Source organism: Rhinopithecus roxellana, chromosome 17 (genome assembly GCF_007565055.1).
Source record: "Rhinopithecus roxellana isolate Shanxi Qingling chromosome 17, ASM756505v1, whole genome shotgun sequence".
Taxonomy (NCBI): Eukaryota; Metazoa; Chordata; class Mammalia; order Primates; family Cercopithecidae; genus Rhinopithecus; species Rhinopithecus roxellana.
In genome coordinates this window covers 72,171,754-72,195,046 of record NC_044565.1, presented here as the reverse complement: position 1 = coordinate 72,195,046, position 23,293 = coordinate 72,171,754, and the positions used below count along the sequence as shown (strand labels likewise).

The 23,293-nt window shown below is 41.9% G+C and overlaps 1 protein-coding gene across 1 annotated transcript; it reads right to left on the bottom strand.

Annotated features, from left to right (window-relative positions):
- Window positions 1-7,409: 7,409 nt before the first annotated feature.
- YPEL5 (yippee like 5) lies at window positions 7,410-20,683 on the bottom strand. The gene is made up of 3 exons (XM_010384434.2): window positions 20,531-20,683; window positions 11,154-11,318; window positions 7,410-9,312 (listed from the first exon to the last, which is right to left on the bottom strand). The coding sequence occupies exons 2-3, from the start codon at window positions 11,292-11,294 to the stop codon at window positions 9,088-9,090; spliced, it is 366 nt and encodes a 121-aa protein (XP_010382736.2). The 5' UTR covers window positions 11,295-11,318; window positions 20,531-20,683; the 3' UTR covers window positions 7,410-9,087.
- Between the last annotated feature and the right edge of the window lie 2,610 nt (window positions 20,684-23,293).

Genomic DNA, 23,293 nt, shown 5'->3' with positions numbered 1-23,293 from the left:
AGCTTTGGGGGCAATGAACCTATGGAGGCAGATGGGGCCTTGCAGGGCAGGGAGGGAAGAGCCAGTGAAAGCAGGTGTCAGGGCTATGACTGGTCCAACTCAGTAGCTGTGAAGTAGAGGAGGTAAGGCAGTTGGTGGACTAGGAAGGAAGATGGTAGAAACTGGTGGTTAGGCCTTCCCTTCTCCAGAGAAGCCGTCCTCACATTTTCTCCACCCACACACTCCTGCTCAGGACAGAGATCCTGTGCATCTTTGTTCCTCCGGCCCACAGCTCTGTGCCTGGCAGAGCATAAATGCTCATGCCTCATCTCGCATGGTGAGGTAGGAAAAGCACAGGACAAAGAGCTTCAAAGGCAGACCAACTGGACTTACGATCAATTCCATTCCTTACAAATAGCGTGCTGTTGGATGAGTCAGCCACATGCTCTGAACTTGGTTTTCTCTGTAAGGAAATGGAGATGATGACAAGCCCATAAGCTTATTTTGAGGATTAGAAAAAGAGGTATGTCAGTGGTTCTGAAAGTGTGCTCTCTGGACTGGCAGCACCAGCATCATCTGCTAGTTAGAAATGCAGGTTCTCAGGCCCCACCCAGCCCCGAGGAATCAGAATCTCTGAGAGTGCAGCCAGCAGGCTGTTCTAACACACCCTGGGGGTGATTCCTATGCATGCTCAAATTGGAGAAACACTGATATATGTCAACTACTTCATCCTTGCTTGCTTTTCTAGAAGCCTAGCTACTCTTGAACAGTGGAAAGAAACAACTGGCACCTCGCTCTGGGCTCTGTACCAGTCCCTCCTTTTGTTTTCCTTTCCAAGTCTGGTCATTGCAGATGTGGGGCTTAGGTGGTCAGGCTTGGAAATCAGACATCTAAAAGGGAGTTCCACATCAGCTGTCTGTGCGCACACACACACTTGACCTCTAAGTAAAACTGTGTGACCTTAACCTCTGAGCATCCATTTTCATCTATAAATGGGAGTGATAATAGTTATGGGCCAGTCATTGGTCTAAGCACTTTACATCTATTACCTCATTTTAGCCTCACAACAACCCTATGAAGGTAGTACTATCATCATCCCTGTTTTAGAGATGAGGGAACAGAGGTACAGAAAGGTGAAGAAACCTACCTCAGGGCATAGTGATCATGTATGAAAGTTGGGATTCAGGCACTCCAGCTACAGGGTCCCCACTCTTTGCCAGTATGCCTCACCAGGTTTTGAAAATATTACTACATTTGTAAGACGTTTAGTTTAGCATACTCTGTTGTGCTTTTTTAAGATGAAATGTCTCATCGTAGATAGTCATATCTTTCTGCTTCTCACAGTGAGAACTTGGCTTAGTCACTTCACTTCTCCTGGCCTTAGGTTCCACATGTTTAAAACGGGAGGTGAGACTAAATTAAAGGATATAAACTGAAGTTCCTAAGGCCCAAAGAATAAACTGTATTTGGCCAGAATTTTCTCTTAAATTGAAAGTGACCATCTTTAAGGGGTACATGCTCTCCCCTGCTCACCCCGTAAGCCCTGATTTCAGCTGTCTACCACAGGCCCACTTCTTGTGTGACCTGGCACCTGGAGGCATTTAAGTTGGAGATCACCGACACTGATCACAGCCAACGGCTAAACCTGAGGTCCTACGGATTTACTATTCTTTCAATTTCACCTCTCTTCCTCCCCTCCCTGCAATCCATCTTCATGCTTTACCTGGGATGTTTCTTGTGCAAAGGCAGCTCTGAGCCTTGGCTCCTTGCCTCTCACTGTTACAGAAGCCCTCTACTTGGCCTGGCTGCCAGAGGTGTCAGTGTTCCTACTGGCATATGCCCCAAAATTGTTGATTTATATTTGTTTCTGCAAGGGAAAACAGATGAAGCTTGTTTTAGGGTGTATAGTTAAGCCAATTTCAGAATCTCTTACACATGGAAATAGATTTATTTTCACTTAATCTGAAAGGCTTCCTCGTTTCTAATGCGGACATTAAGCAATTGCTGGAAGAGGAAAGAACTTTTATCCTGCTTCATGAGTTCATGCACCCCTACACTGAATACCTTTCATTTCCTGCAGCAGGAATGCATTCAGTATTTTTACTGGCTTTGCAAATATCCTTCATCTGGCCGCTGGGAAACAGGTGCCAGGTGTCGTTGTATGACTATACTGCCTGACACACATAACAGGCACTCAAACACTGCTGACTGGAGAAACGAACAGGCAAATTCTTTGCAGCAACTGGAGCCTACACTACCGGTTAAGTAACACTGAACCTCATTCAAGTTATAGGAATATATATCATTTTTAGAATTCCATACGGCTTATAAAGTCCTCACACATGTTCTCTAGAAATTATTTTCCCTATTTTAAAGTCAAGGAAATGAAGCTTCTAGAGGTTAACTTCAAAGTCACACTGTGACATTCAATTTTCTGAGACCTCAGGTTACCGTTACCAAATTAAGGCCAATATTAAAACATAGTTTTTGACAAAAAACATTTTTGAAGTTGTATAAGCTAAAGCTTTAGATACTAAACAAACATTGCAGAAAAAAAATCATGTATCGTAAAGAGGAAACAGTACTATTGCATCACACTTGATAGTTTGCAAAGCATTTTCTCCATAATTCGATGTTGCCCAATGACGTCGTGCCATTGCAGTAAGACGGTCCCTTGCATCAGCACCTGGTACTGCACCCTAGTGGACGAACAGCAACAAGTGACTGCCGCAACGTTTCTCTTTTCCAAGGTAGGTCAGACTGGTGGTTAAGAATGGAATTTCTTGCATACTCATGCCACCTACTGGTATTTTTCTTGTAGCAAAGGTTCCAGCCGATTTTTTTTTTTAATTAAAAACATTTTTTTTTCAGTGTAAACTTTAGCAGGATCATTTGAATGTTTTACTCATTAGCCCAGTTTTTAAAAATACCGCCCCCTCAAACTTTGAAACTCACTTCCTGTTGTTGCCCTAAGAAGCCTTCTCTAACACAGAATCTGACTCACTTGAAAGGGACTGAAATATTTTATTCCTTTTGGCCTGTTGACAAACTTCAGAAACGCCTCTGAGCACCTTGCATTGGGCTGGGAACAAGGGAGATGGGTTAGCTGGGAAGAGATTACACTCATGGAATTTTCTGGAGTTCATAGTAATGTCTCCACTTTGCCCAGTATTTCCTGGGAGGGCTCCAGGTAGAGTGGGATAGTTGAGAAGGTGGTGGTCAGCTCCCTCCGTGGCAGTTTAACTGCGGAAGAAGAGGGAAATTCTGAGTGAATTCTGAGGAGTGGCTTTCTCCTCTCCTGGATTAGGGGCACACCAGGAGATTTCTCAAACTGCTCCAGTCCCTGAAAACCTCTGGCCTATCCTCAAGGACACAAATATCACCTGCAAAGCTGGGTTTTCAAATTTTCTTTGGATACAGGTTTTTAAAATTACTACATGGAATTTGTCTTTGTATTTTGCTTTAAATCCAGGTGGAAAAGATAACTTGTTCATCTGTACGGCACATCAGAAGAGGTATATAAACCATTTATCTCACAACCTTAGGATTCTTTAAAAACCGGACGAACATCATTATAGCAGTAGTATGCAATAAGCTGACAGCAACACAGGAGAAAATGAGTCAGTTGCTATCAGTGAAAGCTCTGGCAGGTTCTCAAAGTTAGCTTGTCTGCGGGGGGAAATGGTGGCCTTTTAATTACCATTGATATTATATTCAATGAGCTTTTTACCTTTTTCTCTTCTGCTCCATGGCAGGAGAAAAATAGCAGCTTTGAAGACTTTTGAAAGCAATGTAAAATTCTATTACAGCAGATTATGAAAAATTCCTTATAATGAAAAGTTAAGATGGTAACATTTAATAAACTGCAGATTTCAAATCCTCATTTGCTGAAAGGTTTAGCAGTACAAGTTAAGTCCAGAAAGGATTTAAAGAACTTTGAAAGCATTCTGGTCATTCTATAATTTAGAACAAATTAGGTTAAATTGTGAAGAGTTGTTCAGGATTACTGAAAAAAGTAGTTACTCCAGTTACACGCATACTGCTTATCAACAGGTTTTTATGATCTATATTTCACTATGTTCTGACAAGATTTAAGATGGGGCTTGCTTTTACAATTCATACTTGAGAGAACTAAGGTTCAGAGGTTAACTGACTTCCCAAAGTCACACAGCTAAAGTTAGTCAGCATTGCAGGTATGTCTTGTTTATTATTATTATTTTTTGAGACGGAGTCTCGCACCATCACCCGGGCTGGAGTTCAGTGGTATAATCTTGGCTCACTGCAACCTCTGCCTCCTGGGTTCAAGTGATTCTCCTGTCTCAGCCTCCCGAGTAGCTGGGATTACAGGTGCCCGCTACCACGCCCAGCTAATTTTTTGTATTTTTAGTAGACGGGGTTTCACCATGTTGGCCAGGCTGGTCTCGAACGCCTGACATTGTGATCTGCTCGCCTCGGACTCCCAAAATGCTGGGATTATAGGCGTGAGCCACAGTGCCCAGCGATTTTACATGTAGCAGTCTTCCCAGAAACCAGGTGCCTCTTTCTCAGGGACTCTTCCACTCCTTAAAGCCAGTTTATCAAATTGGTATATTAATCCATTTTAAGATACTTTTTAAAGCAGATGGAAAGCCATATTAACGTGTTTTTTTTTAATTACCCATACTTCTTAGCCTATCAGCCTCTTGTGTCATAGGCTTTTATCAGATGGTAACATATCACTATATTTTCAATAACTCTTTGAATGATTGTCATGTATTAGCAGATGCTTTGTAGCAGCAAGGTTGTATGAGGTGCCCATGAAAATGGGGCTCACTTATCTATAGCACTGGCCATGACATGGGTAATGGGCATACATGGTGGGTGACTATCCCGGTCATCGTAAAGGTAGTCCCACATGGCTTGCACATCAAGTATACTAGCTGCTTTATCTTGAGTGTTCTGCCTCGAATTTATAGGGGAAGTTGGACAGTTCCCATTCTCAGGGTAAACAGATCTTACAGGGGCTTTTTTAATCCAGTCCACCAGACTAGCTATTCTTCAGGAATAACCTGTATGTCTGGATCATGTTTAGCCATCTGCAATCTTTCAATAGTGAACTGTGGGTCCTCCATCAACCCAAACATTTCTTCCATTCTGCAGCATTTAAAACTAAAGATACTGCCCCTAAATTACTCTCATAGTCCATTTTAGTAAAGGTTCCTCAGGAAGCTAATGATATTGATCTACGAAATGCAACAAATCCTTGTACACTATAACCTCTGGTTTCAAGTTACTTGGTTTTGCTTTTCCCTGACATTGACTACCTTCTTGGTAACCACAGATCTGAGAGGTATTTTCTTGTTGCTGCACAACTTTGCCCTTGTGGGGGGCTCTGAGGCTAGTGGCTGAAGCTCGGCCTGAAACCTAAGCCTGGTGCAGCATCAGTTGGACCCAGCACTCTCTGTTTCATTTTAGCTATTATAGATAATAACCAAGGGATTGTACGGTTCACTTTTTTCTTATTAGCTTGCATTTTCTTATGCATCCAGTGAATCACCTCTCTACGAGTTGGATCCATCTCTAAATTTCACTGGTAGTAACTGAGTGCAGCTGCAGCTGTATACCATGGGTGGCCATGTGGCCACCCAGGAATCAAAGGTTTCTGACCATCACCATTTCATCATTTTTCTTGTCTACCTTTCTGAGCCAGGGCCCTTCTAGCAAATCCCATCTCTCTGACAGCAATTGGTAATCAACTTGACCTGCAACCCTTTTCCCCTCCCGGGAGGTTACTCTGTGAGGTTGGAAGCACCTTACCTCTAATCATGCCTGTATCTTTCCAGTGACTAGCTCTACCCTGGCTATCAGTCACTAGTAGCATACACAAAGAAAATCCTTTGAAAATTCCAAGGATTTTAGGGATTGTATTGCTAGGAAATGGGGACGAAGACCAGACGATCAAATACATATTTTACAGTATCAAATAACATGTTACTTTTGGAGTTTGGCCAAAAAAAAAAGAAAAAAAACTGGAGTTTTGGCTCCACCTGAGACCCATTCAGTACTGGGGAGGGGAATGAGGACATAATTGACATGTTTAACAAGACTCTCAGGTGCTCATGCTGCAGATGGGTTTTTTTTTGTTTTTTTGAGACGGAGTCTTGCTGTGTCGCCCAGGCTGGATGCAGATGATTTTTAAAACCTAAATATGTAAAGTGATGCTTAGGATTATACAACCTTTAACGATGCTTTGGAATGTGTATTTTATGCTTTACCACCGAAATTTCAGTTTGAGAAGCCCAATATTTTAAAATAAGCCATACAATTAACACCCAACTTAAGAGTATCACCCTAATTTCTGCTTAGTTCTGCTTTCTTCCTATAATAGATATCTTATCAGTGCAACGTGCTAGCCTGATAAGAGTCCTTCAGTTTAATCTTGCTTTATTCCCAATTCACATAGATTAGAAGTAAATTTATATGGCTCCTGGTAGGAAACAGGTGTTAAACAGATGAACGATTAGTGGATCTGTTTAAACTGAGATTTTTTTATAACTGATGTTTAGGAATGAATCATCATAAACATGTCTGAATATTTTACAACTGGTAGTTTAATTCTGCCCCACCAAAAATTACCTGTTGACTGACTTAAGCCTGGGCTTGGGCCCAGCCTCTGATTTAAACATGACTTTATGAGTAGGTAAATTTAGGAAACAGATGGTACTGATATTTTTCCCCTCCAATCCCAAAGTAACAACTCCTAACTGTAACTTAAATCTTCATATAATTACTAAAATTATTTTTAACCAGGAATGTTCACTTGAGAGTCTAAATAAAAGCACTTTAAGATCAAAACAACTTACGGTTATACGGCCACCTAAAACTAAGGGGAAGAATCTTCCTCTTCGGTCAGGGGAAAAAAGCTTAAATCTGTATATTCCTCAGTAACCTACTTAGTTAAGTTCACCTGTACTTGTTTAACTCTTGCACCCTAAAGCAAAACTCATTCCTATTAATTAGTATCCCCATCTCAAAAGAACAATGGTTTCTGTAAATAATCCAAAGTAGACCTTCATTCATATATATATATATATATTTCTTTTTTTTTTTTTTTTTTTTTTTGCAAATGAAGTTTTTAAAAGGCACAGAGGAGCTTGTTGCTGGTACCTGCCAGTCACCTAAAAGTTTACCCAGTAATATGAAATTTTTTTGTTTATATATACTGAACTATAGTTATCAGTAGCTAAGGCAAATGATCTCAGAGAAGTTAATACTGGCAAAGTCAATGTCTTCACGCGTGAATTAGGCAGTTAACCATGTCAGAACGTCACTATCACTGCCAACTGAAGAAAGCTACAGGTACTCAAAGATACCAAGTATGTGTTCAGAGATAAAAATTAAGATGATCAGTAGACAAGATCAGTGGAAAATAAGTAGCAGTACTGCACCAATGCAAGACAAAATATACTTTATTGTGACAGCAAATGCACATAGTGCTGTAGGTAAGGCATGCTACTAGGAATCTGCATATAATCAAAAGCCAGTATGGAAATGAATGGAAATGAATGCTGTTCTCAGATTGAGTCCATGGTGGAGAAAGGGTTGTTTGTGTCCACTTATTTCAAATGCAGTATCATACCTACTTAATCAGTTACCTATGCTTCTAACCAACAGCCCAGTGGCAAATAAGAGGAACTTAACTGTACTCAGAAGTCACTTTCAGTATCAACGACAGAAATATTTCACTAATTCAACTGAGGCAAATTTCCTTTCTAGACAAAAGACCTAGAAATTGGGCATGCAAAACATCCATCCATCCATTCATTCATTCAAATAATTAGCCAATTTTACCATCATTTAATTCCACCAGAAACAAATACTAAAATACCTAGAAGTAATTTGGATAAAGAAACATTTACATTTTAATACTTTGTAATGTCATAAATTTGGGGCTAAAATAACACCAGGTCAAATTTGATCCCTTTCTATTTGAGGGTACAAAGTACAGTTTTGGTTTCAATAGCTGAACTTCTGAGGGAAGAGCTGAAAAAAATGCTCATAAGAGATCTAGGCCTTTGATGGAAACTATTAGGCTCTACAGACTTGTCAAAAATCAACGCAAAACTGAGGGGAAAAGGCTGAAATGCTGTGTAAAGCAGTATTTTCAGATAAGTTGCTTCATTTCCCCCTTTTCTAAAACAGATGCAGATTAAATGTTTTTTGCATGAATGCACATTGACATTCTGTTCATCTGTTCTCTAAATGCAATACTGCAGGTTTAAACAGTATGCTTTCATTTAAACAAAGAACGTTATATGCATGGTCAATTTAGTTTAAGAGATGAAAAGAAACTTTACTACTATGAAAATTGCTTATCAAATACTCTCCTCTTTTATAAGGTGTTTTTAAAAGCAACACAGGACCAAAAGCATCCAACTATTACTTTATTTATATTACTATGCTTAAGTTACATGGAAAAAGACAACCCAGCAGTTCTGTCCCATCTCAGAAGTTTCCAATCAACACCAATTATGTGGTGACAAATAACTAGGAATGGTGACATCTTTGGGTCAAGACTGACAAGGAAGAATGGGCTCTGGTGCTATGGTTCATCTCCAACAAGAATATGGCACACCGGCCAGCACAAGCCATGCTAATAACACTGAGCCTTTAGCGCTGGGCACAGATTCGGATCTCTTCTCTGAAGCTAGCAAATCAAGTGAGATAACTGGGTTTAAAAGAAAAAGTTTAAAATGAAGCCCAAGTTTAAAAACCATACTCCTAACATTTTCCTTTCAAAATTTACATAAAACACACTTTTTCACTCTAACAGCCCAGATTTTTTTCCTTACATCGCTCACCACATAGCTGCAGACTCTTCTGCCTCAAGATGTAAACATAGGGTAAAAAATTAACGGCATCTGCATAATATTCTCTCTACACACTGCTGTTGGATGGAAAATACAAAATTAAAAAAAAAAAAGAAAGAAAGGTTCCATCTTAGATTCTCACAACCTCTTGTTCCGCAGTTCATTAATCCGACTCTGATGCTAAGGTGACAGTGTATGTAAGTAGATTTTTGTTTTCAGTGAAGGAGACCTGGGAAAAGATGGATTTCTCTCTGTATCTTCAAGAGTTATCAGATGGTACATGCTCCTCAAAGCCCTCACTCTCTCGAACTAGAGCACGTTCCAGGATCACGCGGCCTTCCTTATATCGCTGGCTGTCTTCAGTGGCAAACTCATAGATCCATCCCAGTTTGCTATTGCAGTTTTTGCAGCTCACATCTCGAACCATGTGGCGGCCAGTGAGCATGACCCGATCTTGAACTTCACTGTACTGCAGGTTAACTACCTAAGGGACAAGGAAAAACAAAATTGTGAAGGCATGTGAGTTATATTGCCAAGTATGTACAAAATATTATGGTTAATGCAACAGCAACTTCAGAAAAGGAGAAAAAAGTTGTTACTTTAGTCAAACCTATTATACCCAAGACTTATTTATAGAAGCTGCTGGGGCAGGCAGACATCTGGAAATTGCACAACACTAGACATCTAATGCAATCATGCACTACTGTACTAGCCTAAGTCACACTATTTAAACATACTACATTTCTGTGTTGCAGGTAAGAAAGAGTCCTGGAATTGGAGCCATAAAATGTAGGTTTGGGTCCAATTGTAGTAATTCATCATTATTCAATGATGACTGCAAGTAATACAATCAATGTAAAAGAACCTAATGCCCCATAGTTATTCCATGAAACAGTCTGTTTCTGAAAATATACTTTATATATAGACTGGGACAGATTAAGCCAACTACAGACCATATATCTGCAATGCATAGTTTTAAAGTGAGTTCAAAGACAATGAACACAATGAAGTGGGTCTGAGACAACCTGTGGCGAATTTCCACTGATTCTGAATACCCAACAATCTTCTACACTTTCCTTTTCTGTAAAGGGCCAGATAGTACATATTTCTGGCTTTGAGGGCTATGTGGTCTTTGTTGCAACTTTTTAACTCGGGCACTGTAGCATGAAAGAAGCTGTAGACAATACGCAATGCACAAGCAGAGCTGTGTTCCACTACATTTACAAAAACAGGCAGCTGTTCTGCTACAGTGTGCCCTCCTCTGTACCGAAATAAATGTCAAAGAGTATGCTCCATCAATTTTGAGAAAAGCTTCTTTCTACATGGAACAGAGTACCCACTGGGGAAGTTCATCTGATCTTCTAAGAACAGTACCCTAGACTAGCTATATTCCTTGGCCTAAAATACTTGGAAATTCAACTTTTCTATTATACACTAGATTCCAGGAGGCAGAATCACAGCATCCAACTTGAATGCAAGCCAGAAATTAGAGAGACAGGCAGACTAGGCACACACTTGCAAATCAGAAAAACTCTTCCTGTCAGCAAATCCATGTAATAAACCCAATAGAACTGGAAGGATGATTGGTGAGCATGAATTAGAGCATGAAAAGTTGGTTAGATGATCCTTATTTGCTGTCAAGTTATAATAGTTTAATGCCACTATCTCTCCCTATATGGATAAACCAGTGACATGTGGAGAAAGGGAGGTGGATGTCTTGACCCGTTCCTTCCACAGTCTGCACTGAAGTCGCTACCAAATTCTTACACTGAACATTTCCTGAGGCAACAGGAAAAGTATATGCTTCTTTATACTTTTTTTTTTTTTTTTTTTTGAGACTGAGTCTCATTCTGTTGCCTAGGCTGGAGTGCAGTAGAGCTATCTCGGCTCACCACAACCTCTGCCTCCCAGGTTCACGTGATTCTCCTGCCTCAGCCTCCCAAGTAGCTGGGACTACAGGCGCGCAACACCACAACCAGCTAATTTTTGTATTTTTAGTAGAAACGGTGTTTCACCATGTTGGCCAGGCTGGTCTCGAACTCCTGACCTCGTGATCCGCCCAGCTTGGCCTCCCAAAGTGCTGGGATTACAGGCATGAGCCACTGTGCCCGGCCTACTTCTTCAAACTTCCAAGGTTAAAATCACATCCTAGTAACACCTTCCTAAGGTCCCATCAAAGACCTAGTGGGCAATCATTTCTGCAGATTTCAAGCTCTCATTCTGATTCTTCCTGGTATCTATCTCTAAGCTCTGAGGGGGTACTCTGGTGTTGCTGTCAAATACAGCCAATGAGCCCACTTAGGATTCAAGCTTTTTCTCACTAACCTTGTTAAAAAGAAACGCTCTGCCAGTGGCACCTGTGAAACGAGTGGAGATGAGTTCTGAGCGGTTGGTCAGGATCGTATCACAGTTTGCACAAGAAAACAGACGGGTACCACCGATATGATCAAGGAAAATTCTGCCCATTTTTATGGCTGAAGTTCTAAAAACCTAGGAGCAAATAGAAAAGGATAAATGCATTATAATAATCATGTTATCATCTACTTGGGGGGTGTCATAGAGAACCATTTATACACATATTTATGTAATCTCTGCTTTGTAGTACTCGATATGTGAAATAGCTGATCCTGAACAAAAAGATCCAAAGTTCACACACTGAACAAATAAACAGGCATGCCTAAGGTAAGATTTTAAAGCAGTGAGCCAAGGAAGTAAACCTATTAGCCAAGGCTAAAGAATGGTGTCACTTCTCTTATGGTTGGTGTGGAAAGAGAAAATGGAAAGTGGAATTTCAGAAAATGAATGATGTAAAGCACTGGCAAAGAGGTGAGAAAAAGGGTTTAGCATAAATGTTAAGTATACGTTCTGAGCATGTATAATTTCAGAAAAGAATTGTGAGGTTCCAGTGGGATACGAGCAGAAAAAGGGGCAATAAGAAAACAAGAAGAGTAGACTGGTTTGAGAACATGGGGTGAGTAGGTCTGTGATCACCAGGTGCACTCACAACTGTATAGAGCTGATGACTAACTTTAAGCCAATGCCTAGGGAGCACTGTTACTAGGTACTTACTTCAAAATTGTCACAACTCTGTGAGGTTGTTACCACCACTTCATAGATCACCGAAGTCAAGTCTAAAAAAGTTATTAACCGGTCAAAGCTTACAAAACTGTTAACTATAGAAAAGTAGAGAATGCAATTCACCTAATTCAAAGTTCTTCCATGATCCTACACTGCCTCCAAAATGGTCCAGGCTGGCATAAGGCTAAAGCAATGAGAACAGAATAAGGGAAAGATAAGCTTTCCCATACATAACTTGATTATCTTTAAGAAATCTTACTGATCCAATCACAGAAGGGCTGAAACACTGAAAAGATGTAAGTTTGAAACATATGTCTGAAACTAGGCTAACACTTTAACATTCAAAAGTTAGGGAAGTTACTATATGCAACTTCTTAAATTCATTACAACTAATTCTCGTAAACAGTATTCTTAAAGATCTAGATATAGTCAAGAATATACCACAGTTTTAATTTAAAACATAATTTATTCTTGGGTATAGTTATCAGCTCCTGTGTTTTAAATATTTATTATACATCTTTCCAAAGGCAATGCAGAGCTAATATAACTGCCACCGTGGAAAAAAAGCACCAAAAAACTCCAAAATGCATGTCTGTAATGAGAATCTACTGTTGTCTTAAGATTGGGGGAATTTCATTACAAATTTAAAAAGAAATTCCATTCCTTCTAGTCTATGAACTTCCCCAGCCATTAGGCAGTCCTAATGTCACTAGAAATGTCATCACAAAAATCATTATGACACCCCTTAAACATCATGAAAGTTTAATAGGGAATAAAAAACAAATGGTGAATATAATGACAATGTGCAGCTAGTAAAAGGAAAACCAGCATATTAACAAGAGTCACAATGAACCTTGAACTAAAACAGACTTAAGCTATAATATTTAACTTTCTAATTACATTTCTATAAAATGACAGCAAAAGGAAACACTTATTGCCTTATTGCAGCCTTTAAGATTACCACATTATTTTTTTCCAGATGATTAAGAATACAACACTTGGCCAGGTGAGGAGGCTCACGCCTGTAATCCCAGCACTTTGGGAGACTGAGGTGGGCGGATCACCTGGGGTCAGGAGTTCAAGACCAGCCTGGTTAACATGGTGAAACCCTGTCTCTATTAAAAATATGAAAATTAGTCAGATGTGGTGGTGCACGCCTGTGGTCCCAGCTACTCGGGAGGGTGAGGCAGGAGGATGCCTTGAACCCAGGAGGCACAGGTTGCAGTGAGCCAAGATCGCGCCACTGCACTCCAGCCTGGGCGACAGAGTGAGACTCCCTCTCAAAACAGAAAAAAGGATACATTTAATATTTATTTACATTTAAGTCAGAAGTTGCAAATTTGAGGCCTACAGGCTGAATTCTTTTGGTAGCTTAGGAATACAGCAGTGAACAGATACAAAAACCCTTCCCTGAAAAACATGTGGACATGTGTGTTTTATTTGGGTCAGTTTTTAATCTTCACTTTAAAAAGTTGAGGTGACATTTAAAATTTGAAAGATCTCATTAAAGAGCCTGCAGTTTGGATTTATTTTTAACAACGGGGAGGGCACATATTCTCCTATGGCAACAACTGACTACAACTGAGCTGCAGCCCCTAACCCTTACCAGGCCATTTTATTTGCTCGGTCTCCACTTTGCTTCACACAATTACTTCACCTGTTTGGTCTTTGTACCAATATTTGAATTTATGACTCCTGATATAAATAAAACGTTCAACAAGCCTGTGAGCAGCTAAGTTTCGTCATGTTTCTGAATCTTGCTCATTAACAGAAGGGAGTCAACGGCAAGGTTTTAGAGTCTCAGCCGTTGAGGTATAGGCCTCAGATTCTATGTCTTTGAAGACTAGTATTTGTGCAGTCATTGGTAACCTCCAGCTAGGGCTTCTGGGACTCATTATTTTCAAGCCAATTTCCCTTAAGACTTTTAAATACAATATTCATGTTGTAATTTATTTCAACCATAATGGAGAGTAACTAGCTGTTTCTACATTGATCACTGTGACACCATGCTGTTGTGGTAAATATGCTGGACTTCAAAGTGAACTTCCCTTATACCTTCTGCCTACATCATTTTATCCTTGGCTAAAAGCTACTGTGATCATTTCCTACTGAGGGTAAAAAGACTTAACATGACTTTTTTCCCTGATTTCAATTCCATCTATTTTTTCTCTTTACCCAAGTATTTTAACTGGATTCAATTATATGATTCATTACCAAGACCAAAAATATCTGAGCAAAACCTTATGTTACACTATTCCTAGTTGTGGTTGCCATTTATAGAGAATATATATATATATAGAACTGTAGAATGTGGTTTTTGTTTGCTAAGAAAGATAAGAGAATGCCACAGGATCTAGCAGAAGCAAGCAAAACATCACTTGCTGTCAAAGGTCTTTAGGAAGTAGAAAAACCTCTGTAGGGTCCTTAGGCTCCAAGGGGTAGCCCTGGCTTGCAGGATTAGAAACTCAACCTAACACTGACACTATTCAAACTCTCAAGAGGCTGACACCCATTAAAATGCCACTGCTATGGTCTCAATGTTTGTGTACCCCACCCCTCTAATCATATGTGGCATTAGCAGGTGATTAGGTCACGAGCACAGAGTCCTCAAAAATGGGATTACTGTCCTTATAAAAGGGTCCCAGAGAGCTGCCTTGCTCCTTTCCATCATGTGAGGACGAAGCTAAAAGGTACCATCAACAGACAGTGAATCTTATCTTGGACTTCCTGGCCTCCAGAACTGGGAGAAATACATTTGTTGTTTATAAGCCATCCAGTCTACAGTATCCTGTTAGAGCAGCCAGAATGAACTAAGACAGCCACTTTATTATTTGAGGACAGTCATTAAAAAGCTAAGGTATAACACTTGAATCAGGCTTCTCTAGACCTGAACAACGTATTGAACTCTGCCTTAGACCTAATAATTACTTAGCATCTACACTGTATGGGACACTGTACTTGGTACTTACATACCACATTTAATTTTGACAATTTTTAAAGTAGGTATTTATCACCTCACTTTTATAGACGAATTAAAGAGACTGTGACTTTCCAGAAGTGGCCAAGCCACTGCATTCTATTCTCTCCCTAGTGATTAGAGAGAGCTGTCAGATTTACTCTCTCCCTCAGGGTGTACCATCAGCCCCTCCTGCTTCCATGCTGTTCCCCCTGTATTCCCTATCTTGGTTGGTGTCAACTGCAATCACAAACTCTCCTAAACCAGAAACCCTAGTAAGTCATTTAAAAAACTGCAAAATTAACAAGACTTCCTAAATCACTTTTGGAAGTTTTCCTCCCTCCCCTTCATCACTGTATTAGATTCAAACTCTCCTCACATCTGGATAAAACTTTCAGGGTCAGGGAGTGGGAACTGTTAAATCCAACATACATTCATACATACCACTTCATTTCTGCTACACACAGCTACAAAAATATGGTCAAAGGCATGTGCCGCCCCTTTCTAAAAGCTCATAGAGGCTGCTCCCTTATAAACTTTGAAACTTTTCTGACAGAATAGAAAATTGCTGGTTTAAAAAGAAAAAAAAAACAGTTTTATTAATGAATACTCTAAATGACAAAGTTTACTCACTATAAGTGTACAATTCAATGACTTCTAGTCAATTTATAAAATTGTGCCACTATTACCACCAACTGGCGTTAGAATGCTTCCATCAGCCCCTCAAAAATTCCCACACCAGCCTGCAGCCAATACCTTCTCCAACTCTCGGCCACTGGCAACCACTGATCTGCTTCCTGTCTGATTGCTTTTACATTCAAAATATTCCCCAAGTATGCTAATCACCCTGGTTGGACTTAGAGTAATCCCAGATCTCTTCAGCCACGTATTACTAAAACATCTTAAGAGTGAGCTGCTTTCACAGACAGCTAATGTTTGGTGTTGATTCTGGGGGCAGCTTACTGTGTCCTTTAGTAGCAACACTGCAGACTTTGGTGTATGTCAGTGCTGAAGTTCAAGTTTATAGCTGAAATGAGAGCTAAACTCATCATAAAGCTTAAGTTTTATTTAAGATGTTCCCTACCTTATAATGTTATACATAAGGCCTCTTTGGTACTACCTTTTTGTAGGTCCAGGTTATAAAAATCCTAAAAAGGTTGAATAAGAAAAGCACCAAGCTTGACTGTTTAACTGGAAGCCTATTCTTAGTTTACTTGAAATTACCTGAAATAGTGAGGGGCTGGGATGAAAATATAAGTGAAATTTATAGATAGTTTCATAGATTGTATTTTAGTATTATTTTCAATTTCCTCCCTCTCCCACCAATAGCATATTTAGCTATCTAGAACTTCCAATTTCTCTTTTATCAGAAGACTCTGGTGAAATATCAAAAACATTTTCGGATCTCTGCCTTGTTACGGAATTTTTTTTTAACTACAGAATCTGTTAAGAGGGGAAAAAAAGGTGATTCTCTTCAGAAATCTGCCAAAGAGTCTCCAGGAATGTATTATTTTAAAATGCATGATGGATATGATGGACTATATAATTTCCTAGTTGCTTCCACATCAATAAAACAATTTTCTAAAAAGACTATTGGTTTATCTTACACATACACTATCAAACGAAATACGGTATCTTGTTCACTTGTCTGGCTCATTGCTAATTGTTTTCCTTAAAAGCAGGGAAGGCTGTGGTCAATTCAGCTCACCACCTGTTTCTGTACTGCCCACAAGCTGAGAATGAATTTTATATTTTTAAATGGTTGGGGGGAGGGGAGAATATTTTCTGACACATGATTATATGACATTCACACTTCAAAGTTTTCAGGAACACAGCCACGCCCATTTGTTTACACTTAACTCCTTCCACTTTACAATGGAAAGGTATGAGGAGCTGCTACAGAAACCTTCTGGCTCGCAAAGTTTAAAATATTTTTTACACCTGGTCTTTTACCAAAAAAAATTTTCCCTGCTTAAAAACACATTCTGATAGTGAAAGAGCTTTGCATTTAGAAAGCAGTCTTTCCCAGAAAAAATGGAAACTTGGTTGGTATTTGGGATTAAGGCTAGATAGGAGTATTTGAAAAGATCAGTTTAATCCCATTCCCCTTTTCTTTACTGATTTTCTAGCTAAAATCCTAAACTTTCTGTAACCAGTTCAGCATGATGAAGATCAACTCTAATAAAGATTATAAAAATAGAAAATATCTACCAGCTGCTGTCTCTCTCTCCACCCCCAGGTCTTAAACTGTAGAGCTGAGATACTGGAACTCTGGAGATTCCTAGGTTCAAATCTCAGCTCTTCCCCTTAATAGCTTTGGAAATACTGTGTGAGTTCTCTCCTGTTTCATTTGTAAAATGGCGAGAGTAGCAGCCATCTCTGAGTTATGAGAAATTAAAAGGAGATACTCTATTCTGAGAAAGGTGCCTAGCACACAGTGAATGCTCAAGAAAGGTCAGTAAAACTAGATTATCTTCTTCAACATTCCCCATCCCACGTCGCCCTATGACAGATGAGAAAAGCATGGACCAGAAAGGATATGAAACAGTAACAATTGACTGGCTTCACTTCCTGTTAATTATGCTAAAGCTAAGCGACCAGGTGATAGAAATTAGAAGCTGGAGGAAAGTAAGAAACCTTCTGAAGCATGTCACAGTTCTAGGTCTTAAAATAGGTACTTGTTGTCCCTATAATTAATAATCCAGTTTGGTTTCAACCCTGGCAAGTGGAATTAGTCAAGGGAGGCACCACTTCCCAGCCCTAAAAATACCTGGGAGGGTAGGTATTGCATCTCATAGGACCTTCTGATGGATAGAAAAACACCCAGTTCACAGATAAACATTTCCTTACTAAATGAAACCATCGCCTCAGGGCATTTCCATAGAATACACACTCCACCAGATCCCCAGTGTCAGACAGACCACAGTGGGTTTTCCATTGCACCAGAAGATGGGACAAAGGCAAGGTACAAAGACTCTGCTGGAGGGAACTGAGTATGCAGGCATCTAGCGCAGAAAGGGTTAAAGGAACCTGCCCCTTGCAGAGGTGGTTTTGTTTTGCAATGATTCTGCTAAAATGCAATCCGGTGGAAGCCAGCTTTCGTATCTCGTTTTTAATCTCTTCCCTCCCTCGCCAAAACAAAGGATAAAAACCCAAAAAACTTAAGAGTGCTGGGTTGATTACTATAATAATTAGCACTTATGGCTACTGTAACTTCATCAACTTTTTATACTGAGTTGTGACTAAACGCTATTAAAAAATCTACATGGGAAAACAGTTTGATCCATACAACCAACTTTCCAACTTTTGTGCAAAATATGTAACAAGGTAAGTTTTCAGTGACACAAGCAAGCTCTGCTATCCTCTTGCAGTACGCGACCAGTTTACTTTGCTGTGTCAAATGATGTCCTGGTTGTGGAATCAGGTCTTCATTTGCAGTAAGTTTTAAGGATATATTTTTGTTCTCCCCCCTCAATAATGCCTTATTTTTTCCTGTTAGATGATTTTCAAGTTCACTATATTTCAATAACACTTATATTTGTTTAAATATCAGAAAATCAGACTAGTCATTTAACTCAGGAAGCCGTGTGTGTTAGTGCACAATCTGAGTTGGTCATACTCCCCAAACCCTAGTAAGACAATTTCATGATCTCGTTTCTTGTGATGCATGACCAAAAGCCTCTAACTAGGTGGACTGACGTGTAATCTGTCTGGCTTCCCGACCCAAATGTCAAGCAGCAAGTTCAGGTCTAGCTAAGGTTCAGTTCCCGCACTGACATTACTACACCAGGATTACCTTAAAACTGACACTGATCTCTATAGGCACTCACCATTAAACCTAAAATGATATTTTGGGCACAAGTATACCTAGGACTACCTTCACGTCTCATGGACTGTTTTTCAGAGGGTAGTAGCTACTTTAATTTCTTCTTTTCATAATTTTTGACCTTATTTCCTTTCGCTTTCATTTTTTCTAAACCTTTTATTTTTCTCATTACTTAAATAGAGAACAGAAAAGGGAAACTAGAGAAAAGTTCGCCATGATGCAACCAGGTAACATTTTCCAAGTCACATATATTTTACTAACGTCTCATAATTTACTATTTAACTTCATATTATTGCTCGATTGCATTTGTCTACGACTTTTGATTAAGTTATAAGCTTCTAGAGAAACTATTCTAAATTCTTTGTACTTTACTTCTTACCTAACCCAGTATAAGTATACGATAAACTTTCAGGAAACGAATCCACCAAGGCACTTCATTTATGGGATGAATATGTACCCTGGGAACACCATATGCCTTTTGGTTCCTCTATGGTGGAATGCAGCTGCAACGCTGTATATGTGGCTATGCAAAGTTAGCTAATATCCTATTCCTCCCAGTTTCTTCACCAACAAGTGTACTAATTTTCCAAAAATACAAGGTTAGCCCGAGGTTACTTCAGGTTTTCCATCTGTCAAGAAGACGTGGAATAAAAATCCTCAGATTACCAACAGATCTCTGTAAACAGAAAAAGTTTAAAAATAAATGAGCTGAACAGCTTCCCAGACTCTCCCTTGAAATGGAGATTAGTTGGCGTCAGGATTAAACAGATCTTTGTAGTATTTCAATTTCCCACTCCCGCTGATCCGGACACTCGTTTGTCCCATCTACCTGCAGAGGAGGATACAGGAAAGGGGTTGCAAGGGCACGCCCACTCTCCCAACAGCAAGCGGAGAGCAAGAGGAGGCCCAAAGCTGGCAGAGCTGGGCCAGCCCGGGCTACCCCCTGGTGGGCTCGGCCGGCAGCCGCAGTGGGACCCGCGAGCGCCCCCGCTGGCCCAGCTGATGGCGGCCACGTGACGCCCGCCGGCCAATCGGGAGGGCCCGGGGCGGCGGAGCGCGGCGCCAGCGGCGGGGCCTCCCCCGGCACAACAAACATGGGCAGGAAACAGCTGAGCGGGTGGCCGGCGGGCTCTCTTGGTCCCGACACCCGGCGGGCTGCACAAGCGTCACCCCGCGCTGTCAGCCCCGGGTCCTCCGGGCAGGGGGACGGGGGAGGTGGACGTTCAGTAGGGGGGCAAAGGGAGACACCGCCCCCGCCTGGGGGCTGGGCCGCTTGGGCCGGGCGTGGGCCCTGCTCAGGACGGTTCACTCCGTGCGGTCATCGCGGCCCAAACAACTCGGCCAAGTTCCGACTTGGCTTCGAGGTGGAGACCGGGCGCGCCCCCGACGCTGCGGCGGGTGGGGGCGGGGCGGGCGCGGCGCGTCGGGTGGGGGGTCGCGGCCAAACCTTCCGCCCAGGGGCGCCGTGGGCCTCGGCGGCTGGCCGCTGAGGGCGCGGCGGGGAAGCGGGGCGGAGGCGCGGGCGCCGCGCGGAGGGGTCGCGGCTGTTGTCGCACCGGTCGCCCGGCTGCGCGGCGGGGGCGGGCCGACGACAGTCGCCGCGCCAGGCCTCACAAAGAGCAAACAGCTCCGCGCGTTCGCCCGCGGTCCTGGCGCCGGGGCCCGCCCTGAGGGGTGGTGGGCGGCCGCTCTGAGACCCCGGGATGAGTGCGGCGAGGAAGAGGCACTTCCTGCCTGGGCCCCCCACCCTGGGCCGATCCCCGAGTGCCTCGAAGCCACCCGACCCGAACGGGCGCCTCAGTCCCCGCCGGCCCCTAGTCCAGCCCCTCCCACGGGACTCACCGGAGCGGCGGTGAGATCCGCAGCTGCCAGTGGCTCCTCGCTCTTCAGCTGGTCTGAAGCCCCTCGGCCACCCGAGTCTCCAGGTTTAGTCAGGCCCTGGCCTTGGCCCCGCCTCTCCCTGGTTGGGCCTCAACGTCAGTCATCCGGCGTGGCTCCGCCCATCCCGCTGTCAACTCTCCCGGTTGGCCCAGAACACCCTTCGTTTCTAGGCCCCGCCCCTCTCCTCTGCTCCGTGCGTTTTCCGCGGGGCTCCGCCCCTTCTCTGGCTCACCCTCCCCCACTCCCGCACCCCTCCGCTTCGCGGCCCACCCCTCCCAGAAGCCGCAGACCCAGGGCAGGCTCGCGACAGCTCGCTCCGCCCCTGACCCAGCACCCCGGACTCGTACAGCCAATCAAAGAGGCTAACTCTGCCCCCTCTCTCGAGGCGGCCAATGCCGTGAGTCCGGGGACCACCTCCACCTTTCAGCTGAGAGCACACAACACACCATCCACGTGAGTCAGCTTCTTAAAGGAGAAGGCTCAGCCTGTCTGCGGCAGCTGGGAGACATCGCGCGTCATTGGCGTCACCAGGTGGCGGCTGGGGCCCAGCTTCCGGATACCTAGTGACGCCCAGGGATGACAAATGAAAACAATAAGCTGTTTCCTAGACAAACAGCTGCCTAGGTAACTGAAGTGCACGGTGTAATTCGTTTTTTGGAGGCCGTTTCCCCTGACCACCCCTGGTAGAGCGCTGCCTTTTGCTTTCAAACCCCTAGCCCTCGAGTCTGAGCACATAGGCCCTACTAAAAAACATCTGTGGATAAAGGATTTTTCAACTGCGCTTGACTTTATTTACAACTCATTTTAATTTTTTTTTCTGGATACTGGAAATGATTCTCAAAAAGATGAAGAAATTCAGTTTTAGTATGGCGAATTTTTGCCTCAGAGAGTGAGATTTGTTTATTGTAAAGGGCAGCTGTTCCCTTAACCCTCATCAGTGCTTAAGATGGAAGGTTTTGTTTCTCATTCCATTAGAGTTGCCCAGGTAATTACGTCTCTGTTAGCTGACTTTCAGGATAAAACCAAAATATTTGATGACGCATACCTCTCAGATAAAAAATGTAGGTTAACATTTGGGGCTAGTTTGCAAGATGTTTAAAGTCATTCTTGGTGGAAGAGAAGTTCCAAAGCAAATTCTAGCACTTGACTCCCGCTCATCCCCAAATCCACAAGTATTTTCATTTAGTTCGTCTGAAGTTAACCTGAGCATCAAAGGCAAAAGGACTAGTTATCTTTTGACAAGTGAGTTTTCCAGGAGATAAGGAAGTTTTTTTGTTTTGTTTTTGTTTGTTTCAGACGGAGTCTCGCTCCGTCACCCAGGCTCGAGTGCAGAGGCGTGATCTTGGCTCACTGCAACCTCCGCCTCCCAGGTTTAAGCAGTTCTCCTGCCTCAGCCTCCTGAGTAGCTGGAATTACAGGCGCACACCACTATGCCCCGCTAATTTTTGTATTTTCAGTAGAGACGGGGTTTCACCATATTGGCCAGGTTGGTCTGGAACCCTGACCTCGTGATCCGCCCGCCGTGGCCTTCCAGAGTGCCGGGATTAAGGCGTGAGCCACCATACCCGGCCAGAAGTTTTAAACATACAGTATTTTAGTTTCTTTTCCTTTATATTTCTTTATTTTCAATTAATATTAATTATTTAATATAAAAGTTACACGTTTATTGTAGGAAGGTCATACTGCCTCATTTGATAAGAGACTTCTGTCTTCTAACAGCTTCATATGTATCCTTCTATTCTTCCCAAACTGAATGTATTATACATAGAAGCATATTGTACTTCTTGTTTTTCAACCTGCTTTTGTTTTTCACTTAACAATGTGCTATATCGCCATCCTTTCATGTCAGATGTGTCTTTTATCTACAAATTTACCTTTCCATAGTTTTCCATAGTATGACTTCACCATCTTTTTTCTTTCTTTTTTTTTTTTTTTTTAGACGGAGTCTTGCTCTGTCGCCCAGGCTGGAGTGCAGTAGTGTGAAGTCAGCTCACTGCAACCTCCACTTCCCAGGTTCAAGGAATTCTCCTGCCTCCCGAGTAGCTGGGACTACAGGCGCCCACTACCATGCCCGGCTAATTTTTGTATTTTTAGTAGAGATGGGGTTTCACCATGTTGACCAGGCTGTTCTCAAACTCCTGACCTCAGGTGATCCGCCCGCACTGGCCTGCCAAAGTGCTAGGATTACAGGTGTGAGCCAATGCACCCGGCTTTCACCATCTTTTATAAATATTTTTCTGCTGATAGACATGCGGGTTGCCTTCAGTCTTTGGTATTAAAAATAATGCTGTAATTGACAACTGTGTACATGGATAAAATATTCAAGTATTTCTGAATATAATCACTTGGAAAGAGAGTACAATGCTTAAACCCACAGAAATGAACACTTTAGATATCAGGTAAAACAGTGGGGACAATGTTTATCGATTTAACAATACATATAAAATTCTTCCTGTTGTAAGTGCCTTAAAATTATAACTTTTAATTTTCATAACAATCCTATGAGGTAAGTACTGTTATCCCCATTTTATAGATGACTAAACTGAGGTACAGTGATTAACTAACTTGTCCAAAGTCACCCAGTAGATTTACCGACTACAGTATTTGTAAACTTGAAAAATAACAATGAAAATCATATTTTAGAAAGATGAATCTAGATGATGATGATGTGCAGAGGTAAGGAAGGCAGACAGAATGGAGCTAAGGTGTGCAGGTTTAACTTTA